General features: G+C 39.0%; 1 protein-coding gene across 9 annotated transcripts in view; it reads left to right on the top strand.

Moving 5' to 3' along the window:
• The window catches only part of ESRRG (estrogen related receptor gamma), a 365,234-nt gene that overhangs the window by 181,588 nt on the left and 170,416 nt on the right, over positions 1-13,230 (top strand). For 3 of the 9 annotated variants that reach the window (XM_044282194.1, XM_044282196.1, XM_044282195.1), the window contains one exon: positions 3,300-3,428. The exons of the other annotated variants lie outside the window; for them this stretch is intronic. In XM_044282194.1, coding sequence (XP_044138129.1) covers positions 3,385-3,428 — 44 coding nt within the window. In that variant the 5' untranslated portion in view covers positions 3,300-3,384. The remainder of the gene's footprint in view (positions 1-3,299; positions 3,429-13,230) is intronic. 9 annotated transcript variants of the gene reach the window in all.

Here is a 13,230-nt window from a genome sequence, read left to right as displayed (position 1 = left end):
ATTTTTTTAAATCACTTTTGGTGCCTTCTCACTTTTGGTGCCTTGTTTGTAGATCAATACTTTACTTTCAGCTTTCCGCTGAAATCTGGCTGCAATGTTTTTTGGGGAAAATTAATTAAAGGGGTTGTCCCACGAAAAATATTCAGCAGTTTTCAAACCATCACTTTTTGTAATTGCATGTAATTAACAAATTAGCATAGCCACTGAGTTATTCAATAGAATTAATCTGTATAGCGCCAACTGCTGTTTTTTTATTTTTTATTTCTTTGTCCTGCTCACTGAGATGGCCGCACATGCTCAGTTTCATCCTTCAACTGCCTCCTGGGCTGTGATAGGGAGAGCTGAGACACGCCCCCTTAGCTGCAGCAGAAAAGACACTCCCCTTGAGCTGCCAGCTTGATATAAATCTAGCAAAGCAATGAATTAGGGAGATCTCTGGATCCATGTGAGGTACAGGGCTGGTTCTAGCTTTGTTAGAAAGAGATTGTCATGTAGTATATCTGATGTCTGATTTTCATTTTTTTACATTAGTCATTCGATAACCCCTTTAAATAAAGGCCAGGAAAAACACTGCACAAATGCTATATGTGAAAGCACTCTAATTGGTGTTTTTATTTTATTTTGGCTTGTGTTTTTTACAGGCTTTTTGATGGTGTTTTTTAAGTCATGTTTTACTTGCAATTATTCAGACTTTTTGTTCTAGAGAAATCTATGAGAAAATGCCTGGTGTCTGGCTGTTGCATTTTTTTGCTCTGAAAAAGATAGCGGCAAGAAAAAAAAAGTGGTGTTTTGGGGAAGAAAAGGGTGGTTTCACATAAACGCATTTATTAGTCAGCTTACAACAGTTTTTGGTGTAAACTGAGGCCCCAACACTTGCAGTTTGCACAAAGATTCACAAAGTGCACAAAAACAGAAAACCAGGGAAATCTAAAACCCACTACGAATAGTGAATTTTTTGCCAGTTTTCTTCACTTTTCCTGTGTTGCTTATTCATTAATATCACTGTTAAAAATGTTCTTCTCGATGAGACTTTTTGGGGTTCACAGGAGCATCCTTTAAATGATCAGTTTTGTTTGTGGAATCAGTTATCGTGATAATTGTGATGACCTCAAGCTTGATCAGAGTAGGTTAACCCCTTAATAAAGCAGGTGTAGAGGAGGTGCCCGCAGTGGGTGTAGCTGTCAGTGATGTTACATGAGTGATGTCATCTTGGCTAACAGGGTCACAAGTGCATCTGTCACTGGGTTACCAAAGAGCAGCTAAATAAAGACTCAGTCCAAATCCTAAACATAGTAACAAGCAGTCATGACAATATACACCACTGCCTTGAAATTTAATGTTTTAGTTTTTTATTTAAGGTGGAAATTTTTTGTTTCTAAAACAACCCTCTGGAGTAAAAAAAAAAATACTATCATATATCTTGGTAGAGCCGTAATTTTTTTGCTTTCTCCTCAAGATGGAAAATTTAGATTTTTTTCACAATCCACTAGAATAAAAAAGAAACTACCATGTATCTTGATATAAGCAGAATGTTTTTGCTTTCTCCGTAAAGTGGATGTTTTTTATTTCTTCACAAGCCTCTAGATTCGAAAACACTCTCATGTTTCTTGACAGAGCCATAATGTTTTGCTTATTCCTTCACCCCTTCCTGACCAGACGTTTTTTCCTTTTTTTCTATTTTCCTTTTTTCTCTTCCTGGTTTCCTGTCGCCATAACATTTTTAATTTTTCCATTCATCTAGCCAGGATATCAGGACTTCTTTTTTGCGGGGCAAGTTATATTTTCTAACAGCACCATTTACCATTGCATATGATGTATTGAATTGGGGTAAACTTGGGAAAAAAAAGGAAGAAATTTCCCACTGTTTTATGGGTTTTGTTTTTATGTCGTTCCCTACACGCTAAAACAGACATGTCAACTTTTTTCCTCGGGTCAGTATTATTACAGCGCTGCCACATTTATGTAGTTTTTCTTGTATTTTAATTAAAAAAATAAAAATCTTTGGAAAACATTTTTTTTTCTTTGTATTGCCGTATTCTGACCCTCATAACTTTTTTAGGTTATTTTCTCCGAGCTGTTTGAGGGCTCATTTTTTGGTGATCTTTAGTTTTTATTGATACCATTTTGGAGTGTGTGTGACTTTTTGATAACTTTTAATTAAATTTTTTGGTAGGTGAAGCAACAAAAAAAACTGCGAAATGGCCATTATGATTTTTTCCATTATGCCGTTCACTGTATGAGATAAGTACGTTTATTTTTTAATAGTATGGGTGATTTGGGACATCATGGTGCTAATGATCTTTTTTTTTCATTATTTCTTTATATTTTTATTATGGGGAAAGTCAGTAATTAGATTTTTTTTAGCTTTCTTCTTGTTTTTTTTTCTATTTTTAACTTTTTTTTAAATACTTATATAAAGTCCCCTTAAGGGACTTTAACATGTCATTTTTATGATTGTTGTGTTCTATGAAGCCCTGACAGGGGCAGGGCTCCATGGAAACTATTGCTGTGGTAGCCTTTGAGCCTTTAGAAGGATTGAGGCTTCTACAGCTAGTGAACAGCTCTCCCCATCTCGGCACGGGGAAGCAGTTCAGACCTGGGTTTGCTTCATTCCCATGGAAAAAAACTCTCACATGCTATAGTCACAATTGACCATGGCATCTGAGGATCTGAATGTCTATGATCGGCATTATCGCCGTTCACATACACTAGCCCTGGGTGTCTGCTGTGTAAAACAGCAGGCACCCAGCTTCCATGGCGCCAGCTCTGCTCTGGAGCAGGCGCCATACTTAAAGACCCGACATGCACTGTACATGTATTGCGCATGTCGGGAATAGATTAAGGTGGACATTTTTTTTTTCTTCACAATCCTCCAGAATTAAAAAAATACACTACTATATATTTTTTGATAGAGCTTTGGTGTTTTTGCTTTCTCCACAAGGTGGAATAAAAAAATTCAAAAAACCTTTCCATATATCTTGATAGAGCTGAAATGTTTTTGCTTTCTCCTTAAGGTGGAAAATTTTAATTTCTTCACCATTGTCTGTAGTTCAAAAATACCGCTAAATATCTTACTGTATGGATGTGACCTGTACGTATATACTGTATACCTACGTAAATCCTTTGTGTACTAGTACACAGCTGGTGCAAGTGAGGTTTTTGAAGCTGAACAAAAGAGGTTGTTTTTTAACCCTGTCATGTGTAAAATGTTGAGATTAGCGAGCAGCCAGTGGGGGTTAATCTGTTTATCATGGCAGAGGGAGGACAAGAGAGCACAGAATGAATCTTCTCTTTCTTAGTTTTCAGAGTGTACAGATCAAATATTGGAGAATATAGGAAAATAAAATAAAGAGCATTTCGTTGGATTCCTAATTTTAAAACAAGATGACTTCCAGGGATTTTCCTAACTTGTCTCAGCCGTGGATGAAGTAAGACTTTTTTTTTCTATTTATTTACACAACCGTGCATACACGCTGCACATCCATCACAGGGCCCCCAATGTGTATACACCTCATTATCCTGGGATTTTTGTATTTTTATGTTTTTGACGAGATACTTTGTGAAATAGACACTGTGTCACTACTGTTAGATTTCAAGACTTGCAGTGGGGGACATCTACTAGGCAAAATAAAGCGGAGTACTTGGGGGTGCCTTAGTTATTGTGCTTTGGACTCTTTTTACACCTACCTGTCTCGAAAAGGGGCGTGGCTAAGAGGAGTAAAATGCGCCAAATTTTTGTAGAAGCATAGTGAGTTGCACCAAATGTATCATGACTCATGCATCATCTTGATAAACTGGATATAAAATTGCAATATATATATATATATATATATATATATATATATATTTATCTCATATTGTTACGGGCTAGCTTTTTATAGTCCTTAACGGTCATATGAAAAAATATACACTTTAAAATATATCTACCGGTATCTATTTCACATCTATCTATATCTACCTATCTCTCTCTGTCTATCTATTCATCGATTATCTGCCTACTGTATTCTATCTATCTATCTCTATATTTATCTATCATCTATCTCTCTCTATATTTCATATGTATCATCTATCTATTTCATATCTATCATCTATCTAGAGCTAGTTCTTATCTATCTATTTCATATCTATCTATCTATCTATCTATCTATCTATCTATCTATCTATCTATCTCTGTCTGTTCAATCTGCCTACTGTTTTCTATCTATCTATTTGTCTATCATCTATTTCTCTCTATATTTCATATTTATTATCTATCTATTTCAAATCTATCTATCTATCTATCTATCTATCTATCTATCTATCTCTGTCTATCCATCTATTATCTGCCTACTGTATTCTATCTATCTATGGCTATCTCTTATCTGTCTATTTCATACTTATCGTCTATCTATCTGTTTCATATCTATCTATTCTTCTATCTATCTATCTATCCATCAGTGTTCCGCTACTCTTCAGACAGTAATTGCTCGCAGATTTTGTCTGTAAATCCCACATCCCAGCCGGATACAGCACAGACTAGTCATGTAACATCCTAAATGGATCCTGTGGTCTAGGGCCTGTGAAATTACTGCTAAGACTTTGTGCAAAAAATGGCCTCTCTTCTCAAACTCATTTTCATATAGGCCATAATTCTGATTTTAATGGCACACGTGGGAAAAAAACTGTAGTTGAGTGTTTAACTTCAGCATCGTTATAGCAAGTGTTACAGGAAATCTGCTAGATAGACAGTACAGGAGGAGGCACTAATGTGTAGCTGCCTGGCTGTAACTGTTCATGGTCAGCCCAATAGTCACCTATAGCCACAGGGAGCCGTGGACCCCAACCGAGCTCCATCGTCCATATCACTGTGTTTTGGTTCCTGCACATCAAATCCTATTATGTTAGAAGAGTCCTCCAACCCTTAGATGATCCCAGGATCTGCGATGATCAGTTGTTATTCAGGAGGCATCCTAACAGCAAGTGTTTAGTTTCCCTGCAGCGCCACCTCAGGGAAAAAAGAAACATTACACTCCTTCCATTGAAATCAGTAAGCAGTCCATGGAAAGCAATGAAGCTTTGAGTCCTCCAGAGAGAGTTGATCTTTGTAGCTCCTGGTTGTGGGACTCCTTCTGTTAACTTGGGATTTCCTAAGAGAGTACTTCAAAAAGAGTTTTCAAAACCAGAAGACCCTGGGAAATGTGAGGTCTTTAAGGCTTCTTCATTGGTATAATATATCTGGAAACCTTATGCTCCCAAAAGATGAGGGGGGTGAATAATAGATGCAAATATACCCATTAGAGGGGATATCACACAAAAAATATTCCTTTGCCATGAGTAGGGCATCTCAAATGAAGTATCATTGCAATATACATACAAAGAAAATATTGATATGCTTTTTGTGTGCATTACATTCTCCTCTCTGTTAGCGCCCCCTTGCTTTGCATCTTGAAAAATGCTGGTGTTTGATGAGCCGCTACCCACCCACAGAAAGGGAAGAAAGTCTTTAAATTTTGGGATAACCCTTTAATATTGAATTGGAAAGTTATCTAATACATTAAAGGGAATTTCTAGTAACAAACACCCTTTTTCTGAGATCTTTTTACTATCCTCTGGATAGGTCATCAGTATCAGATCAGTGGGGGTCCGACACCTGGGACTCCCGCCGATCAGCTGTTTGACAAGGCACTTGCAGTTGTGTCGCGGCCTTCTCGCAGCTTAGTCTAGGCCATGTGATGTCACATTCATCAGTCACAAGGCCTAGGTGCAGCTCAGTCCCATTGATGCGAATGGGGCCAAGCTGCAATACCAAGCACGGCCACTATATAAAGTACGGTGCTGTGCTTGGTGAGCAGAGAGAAGGTCTCGGCGCTCACAGGAGTGCCAGTGCCTTCTCATACAGCTGATCGTCGGAGATCCAAGGTTTCGGACCCCCGCCGATCAGATACTGATGACGTATCCAGAGGATAGGATGGGTCATCACTAAAAAGATCTCAGAAAACCCTTTTAAATATGAATAACAATGTAATACATTCAGAATGCGAAAATCTATCTACTACACAGTAATGCTCATGACTGTTCAGTACAGCCATTTGGTCACTAGAGGCGCTCTTTGGTTCAAGACATAGCCCAATCTTCTACCAATAAAAGATACATATACAGCTGAGGAATCAGGTTACCTTTATAGAACGGGTATACTTACTGAATACTTATTTACTCTCACTATCTGTCTGTGCAGTTGTGGCATATATTTTTTTTTTTTTTTTTTAAGAAATATGATAGCAGGTTTCCTTTTGCAAATTTTTTTTATTCTCTACTCTATTTTTAAGTTACAATTTCTCGATGTCTATCCCACTTCTGATCTATGGCTTCCACAGTCTCCGCTACACAAAGACAAATGCACGTTAATAGCGTTCTGTCATCCAGAGTGCCGTCTTTTTGCTACACATTTCTGTGCCCACATGCTGCTCTCTTGCTACAGTGACGAGAGTGTACCTGGAAGACAAGGCCCTCCAAGCTGAGGCAGCCAGCGTCAGACGGGGCGCTTTGCCATCTGTCCCACCTGCTGCATTCATGTGTCCATCTGGTATCTGCAATAGCTCATTGCAGACTTCTACACAAGAGCACTTGGTCTGGAAAAACAGGCAGCGTGAATTATTTAGGTTGCTGTGTAAATACAAAAGAGGGGAGAGGCAGAGGAGAAGAATGAGGAAGAGGCAGAGGATTCACTGTACACATGTATACAGGAAACAACACAAGCCTAAACTGCATCAAAAAAGTAATTGAACAGGTTTCTGTAGATATCACCCCGAGTTCCCTTAGCCCTTTATATGACGGAAAACAAAAATCCATTATACCCTTAAATCAGTTATGATATGTGCACTTGTTGTGCACTCCAGAATTCTGGCTTCGGAAAGTTACAGAATAGCACTTTGCATATTATTTGCCCCAAAAATGGCAAATATTTTTTACGTGGCTCACTCCAGTTTTAAAAAGTGGATGGAAAAAGGGGCCCGGTTAGCTTGTGGAGCGGATTGAAGCTGTGACTTTTTAAACTGTTGCAAAAATGGTCAGAGTCTTACAGTAAAGGGGTGGAAAGTGGAGTAACGTCTCAAGACAGAAGTGTTAGGGGCATCGGCTTTAAGGGCACCAGCTTTGTGAATCTTGTATTGCGATACAGACCCATTGACTTGAATGGGTCCGCGATCCGGAAAATATGGCAAAAAGATAGAACATGTCCTATCTTTTGCGGTGCGGAAGCATGGAGCTGAAAACCTACGGAAGCGCTTCCAAGTGTTTACATGGGCTTCCGATCTGTGCCTCCGCTCCAAAAAAGATAGGACATGTCCTAATTTTTGCATTGCGTACCCATTTAAGTCAATGGGTCCACATCTGCAGCACGGAGTGCACATGGACAGTTCCAGTTTGTGGTCGGCAATACGGGCATGGAGCTCTTAAGGTCGTGTGAATGGGCCCTTAGACTTAAAGTTGTGGCAAATTTATAACATTTTGTTGCAAATTTCTAATGTATTTTTCACTGCAATGGACTCTCCAAGTCATGTTATTATTATTATTATTATTTATTAACGCTCCATTTATTCCATGTGCTGTCCATATGAAAAGGGGATGCACATATGGTATGTTCACTGCAATGGACTCTCTAAGTCGTTTATGTTCACTGCAATGGACTCTCTAAAGGGCCCTTTACATGGGCCGATAATCCGCCAGATAATCGTTAACGAGCAATTATAGGAACCCTCATTAGCAATTATCTGGCGGTGTAAAAGTGCCGCAGAATACCTGGTGAACTAGCAAAATGCTCATTCATCAGGTAATATATTTTTTGGGCGGACACAAAACTCGTCATTCTCTGGGAGCAGATTGTGCTATGTAAACATGCTCTGCTGCCGGCAAACAAGTTTGTATGGGGGAAAATCAATGGCATTAGCGATCACCCCCCCCCCATACTGTGGAGGAGATTCCTGCATGTAAATGCAGAAATCTCTTCCACTGATGAGCAGGTCATTGCCATCGAAGTGTTCCACTTCATTCCCAACTATCGCCTGCTGTATTGTCCCATCTAAAGGCACCTCAAGTCATATGTTATGTTGACTACAGTGGACACTTGAAGTCATATGTTACGTTTACCGCAATGGACTTTCTAAATCATGTTATGTTCACTGCAGTGGACTCTCTGAGTCATTTCTTATGTTCACTGCAGTGGATGCTCTAAGTCTTATGTTATGTTTACTGCAATGGACTCCCTAAGTTATATGTCATGTTCTTGCAATGGACTCTCTAAGTCATATGTTATGTTCACTGCAATGTACTCTCTAAGTCATATGTTATGTTCACTGCAATGGACTCTCTAAGTCTTATGTTATGTTCACTGCAATGGACTCTCTAAGTCATATGTTATGTTCACTGCAATGGACTCTCTAAGTCATATGTTATGTTCATAGCAATGGACTCTCTAAGTCATATGTTATGTTCACTGCAATGGACTCTCTAAGTCATATGTTATGTTCACGGCAATGGACTCTCTAAGTCATATGTTATGTTCACGGCAATGGACTCTCTAAGTCTTATGTTATGTTCACTGCAATGAACTCTCTAAGTCTTATGTTATGTTCATAGCAATGGACTCTCTAAGTCATATGTTATGTTCATAGCAATGGACTCTCTAAGTCATATGTTATGTTCACTGCAATGAACTCTCTAAGTCTTATGTTATGTTCACTGCAATGGACTCTCTAAGTCATATGTTATGTTCACGGCAATGGACTCTCTAAGTCTTATGTTATGTTCACTGCAATGAACTCTCTAAGTCTTATGTTATGTTCATAGCAATGGACTCTCTAAGTCATATGTTATGTTCATAGCAATGGACTCTCTAAGTCATATGTTATGTTCACTGCAATGAACTCTCTAAGTCTTATGTTATGTTCACTGCAATGGACTCTCTAAGTCATATGTTATGTTCACGGCAATGGACTCTCTAAGTCATATGTTATGTTCACTGCAATGGACTCTCTAAGTCTTATGTTATGTTCATGGCAATGGACTCTCTAAGTCTTATGTTATGTTCATGGCAATGGACTCTCTAAAGTCGACTCAAGAGCAACGCGAAACAAAACAGCTTGAAAGGTCTCTACTAACTCGCACCTTCTTTATGCAATTAATTTAAATTCCTATGAGGCATATATGATACTGCAAAGTTACCAGTTGTAGATGAATATAGCTCTGTCTGCAGTTAATACTGTGTAATTATCCCGATATGCCATCACGTCAGCACTGTTGCGCCCTTTATTTGGACCCTCTTTAGCACCAGGACCCTTGTTTGACTGTAGGATCTACGTCCCCCATTGCTACACTACCGGTGCAGCACTTTTTATTTTCACTCTCTTGAAGGTCTGTATAAGCGAGCACAACACCAATTGACTGTCCCAAACTGATTGAACATGAAATGTTTGACAGAGTAGACCCCAAATTTACAATGAAAAGGGAAAGTCTGAGGCTGCTAAGGGATTTCCTAATTCAAGCTGTGATTAACAGTCATATAAATAGCACATCTACGAGACAGTCACCAACACGACGGCACAGCCTACTAAATAATAGAGAATAATTATCTTTTTAATGATAGTTTTTCATTAACCTTCAACTTGGGCACATTAAGTTAAGCCTGATCCTATTTGTTTTGGTCGTTGGCAGACAGACAAATAGCACATTACAGAACGCCAGCCCGTATTCCTTCTATAGACTCAGAGAACCATTGATAATGACATTATTCTGCATATTTCATTAAACAAAAGTCACTACTGGTCTGAAACAAACCCACAAAAACCACAGAGGCTCAAAAGACAAACCCTCAACATACAGCCAGCGTAAATCATATCACATAACACATTCTGGGTTTAACGCGGCAGCCGTTCAGGCCCAGATGATCCACTTACTTGGACACACCGCCGTTCATTATGTGAGGGACTGGTCTTGTGGTATTGTAAATATGCATCCGTATACAATCGGGGATTAATATTTAATATGACTGCATAACGTAGGAAAGCCAAGTGCGCTCTTATGTGATATATGTACAAGGACAAAGCACGAAAGATGTGGGTGAAATTCCAGAGGTTCTGCTCTATTGGCTCTGAAATGGGTCCACCCGAGGAACTGAAGCTGAGGCTCCATCCTCCGTCCAATAGACGTCCACTATTAATTATATTGTAGTTATCATTGCCCTCACAGGACGGATCCTCAATGAGAGCTAATAGGTTTTTCGTGACTCATCCCAGAGGAAATTTACTAAGTAAGAAACTAAGTAACAAGTGAGGTTCTCCAAATAGGGTTGTCTTTTGCCGTATCTTTGGGGCCCATGATTGTGTCACAGCCAATGGCTATGGTGGATTCTCTGGTACATTGGTGGGACAGTCCTACTATGTGGTTGGATTAGATCAATCATTTCCTAGATTCATCATGCTAATTACAATGTGTGGATACGTGATAATTAGGAAGTGACTTTGTCTGGCCCTTACTAATTATGAGATGGTGCCATTTATATGTTGTACTATACAAGCAATTATTTATGTATAGTATATATAGTAGCGTAAAACAGCACATAGTACTTCCCTAAAAAGAAAGAAAGGAACAGGATAATAGATGAAAGAAAGAAAGGAAGGGAGGGGGTAATAGAAGAAAGAAAGAAGATAAATATTCAAAAAATTGCACAGTCATTACAATTATAACCTCATTTGTGTAGAACCTAGACTAGACTTAATTGGATTTAGATTTTTGGATCTTCTTTTTTTCATTGCTGCAATGCGGTATCAGTTCCTTTAGAATTTTTATTTTTATTTTTTGGAATGGCATCTGTGCATAAATACTCTGGAGAAATAAACACATGCATTTATGTAGATGAGCCGTGCATGTTGGCAAGCTTAGCATTGTCTATCATTTAACTTTACAACTTGAGTAAAATAAGAAGAAACTGATGCAACTAATGGCAGTGGTTCAGTCCAGTACGTGCTGCCATGTAGGGCCTGTCCTGCCGCTATAGTGCTCTCCAGTGATCTAATAACATATAAAGGGGGGAATCCAGTCAGGAACTCCATAAGGAGATCAACCCCCTTTAGCACCGCTTAGAGATATCTAGATACATTTTTAGTTACTCAAATCTCTGAGCTGTGTCAAAGGGGTTCAAACAGCCTATAGAGCCCATTCATTCTGGAAAATGGTGGATATTTTGACTAGATCCATAAATACATGCATTTTAATACATAGTTGGCCACCCATAGCCAGTACTCTGTGAACCCTGAGCATATTCCCTTGACTATCTATCTATCTATCTATCTATCTTGTATCATTCTTTTGTTCTTTCTTTCTCACCTATCTGTCTATCTATTTATCTTTCTGTCTTCTATCTATTATCTTTCTTTCTTTCTCTTTCTTTCTTTCTTTCTTTCTGTCTTGTATCATTCTTTTGTTCTTTCTTTCTCATCTATCTGTCTATCTATCTATCTATCTATCAATCTATCTTTCATTTTCGTGATCATTTCTCTACTAAAACTATCTCTATCTACTACTACTATTTCTCTGTGTAAAACTATATGTCTAGTGTTATTATCCAGCTGCTAGGCCCCCCACAATCAACTGTAACCTGCATGGAAATGTGTTGGGTTACCCTACAGCACCCCCACAGGGCAAATGGAGCATTACACAGTTAACATTTGCATCACTCGTCTGCCTATGTAATGCATGAACATGTGAGGTCCTCCAGTCCTAGATATGCTCTTTGTAGCCCCTCTTTGCTTCTACTACTTGAAGGATCCCTCTCCCCTCAAAGGCTATTTACAAAGGCCATTTAAAACCGGAGAACCCCTTTAAGTGTTAGGTTTCATGTCAGCCAATTGTGTCTTTTGCTGGGCATGCCTTTATTTTATTTTTTGTGTGTGCAAATTTATCTAAAAATCCAACAAAGCTAACCGGTAGGAAAACAGCTAATTAAAGAGCCCAGACAGTAATTCTACAATATCGGTTGCATCATTGAACCTGTAATTGCGGCGGGCATTCTATATGTTGTCAATGAAGTCGAATTGACTTGTATAATTCTGAAAAGGAAGCATTTATATCTTCATCACCCCGGTACAATATCCAGCTACCAAAATAAATAAAGTGCAAAAAAAAATATAATCTTTTTTTTTTAGCTGTCTGTCGGACCGACAAGAAAATGAACATTTCACGGGATGAATTCTTAAAAAGAGTGGGTGGGTGTGATGCATTTGTCAGTCTGGGTTTAGATCTGCAGAGGCAAGAGACAGCTTGAATACACAGCCGCCCGGCTACTTGCAAAAGATTTGCACAAATTTCAGCTGCAGCCTTCAAAAGGGATTTGAGTGAATTGGATTTTTTGAGGTTAACCCATGTCAAACCTATTAAGTTCAATTCACATGCAAAATCCCTTTTATGTTTCTTTCTTCTGTTCGCCGCTTCCCTTTATAAGGCGATAGAGAATTATGAGCAACGGTTGAGGATATTTGGGTACGGTTGGGCAGGAATCAGGCATTTCTGTAATTTGATGATAAATATGATCCTGATGTATGTATTAACAGGCATTAGATATGTGTAAAGTAGCTCAAGGCACAGTCACTAGTCGGGTAATACCCATGGACCCATGACCGGAAGAGGCGCAAGGGTCAACAGTCCCTTGGTCAACAAAAACGTTCTGCAAAGTTGAGGGCCTTCAAAATGAAGAAGAGATAAAACCCTCTCAAATTCATTGTATTAACTCCAATAAAGTATATTATGGCACGGTGGTTAGGAAAGGATTCGCATTGGCGTTATTGAATTCCGTTATAGGTCTTTTTTCATCATGTATAACAGAAACAAACGGAACCGTTATGTGTCCCCATAGACATAGGCAAAGCGGACGGCATCTTAAAGGCTTCCGTTTGGCATTCCATCCTAGAATTCCGTTATATTACATTATAACTCTGCTATAACGGGACCTTTGACGGAAATCAATTACGCCAATGCGAACCTGCCCTTAGGGGTGTAAAATAGTGTCCGGGGAAGGGTGAGTCAGAGCAGTGTTTGTTGGGAAGGGTCCTAATGCAATATCAATACTGAGGCACCCCAACTCTCCTCCATCTTCCATTGTGACCACTGCCCTTATGGTGACGCACCATTGTCTTGTCTTATTCAATATTCATTGTAGTTTGGCCAAAAGAAGTGCACACTATGGCCAGGGTTGTACCTAGC

Source organism: Bufo gargarizans, chromosome 2 (assembly GCF_014858855.1).
Source record: "Bufo gargarizans isolate SCDJY-AF-19 chromosome 2, ASM1485885v1, whole genome shotgun sequence".
Classification (NCBI taxonomy): Eukaryota; Metazoa; Chordata; class Amphibia; order Anura; family Bufonidae; genus Bufo; species Bufo gargarizans.
This window is presented reverse-complemented; position numbering and strand designations above follow the sequence as displayed.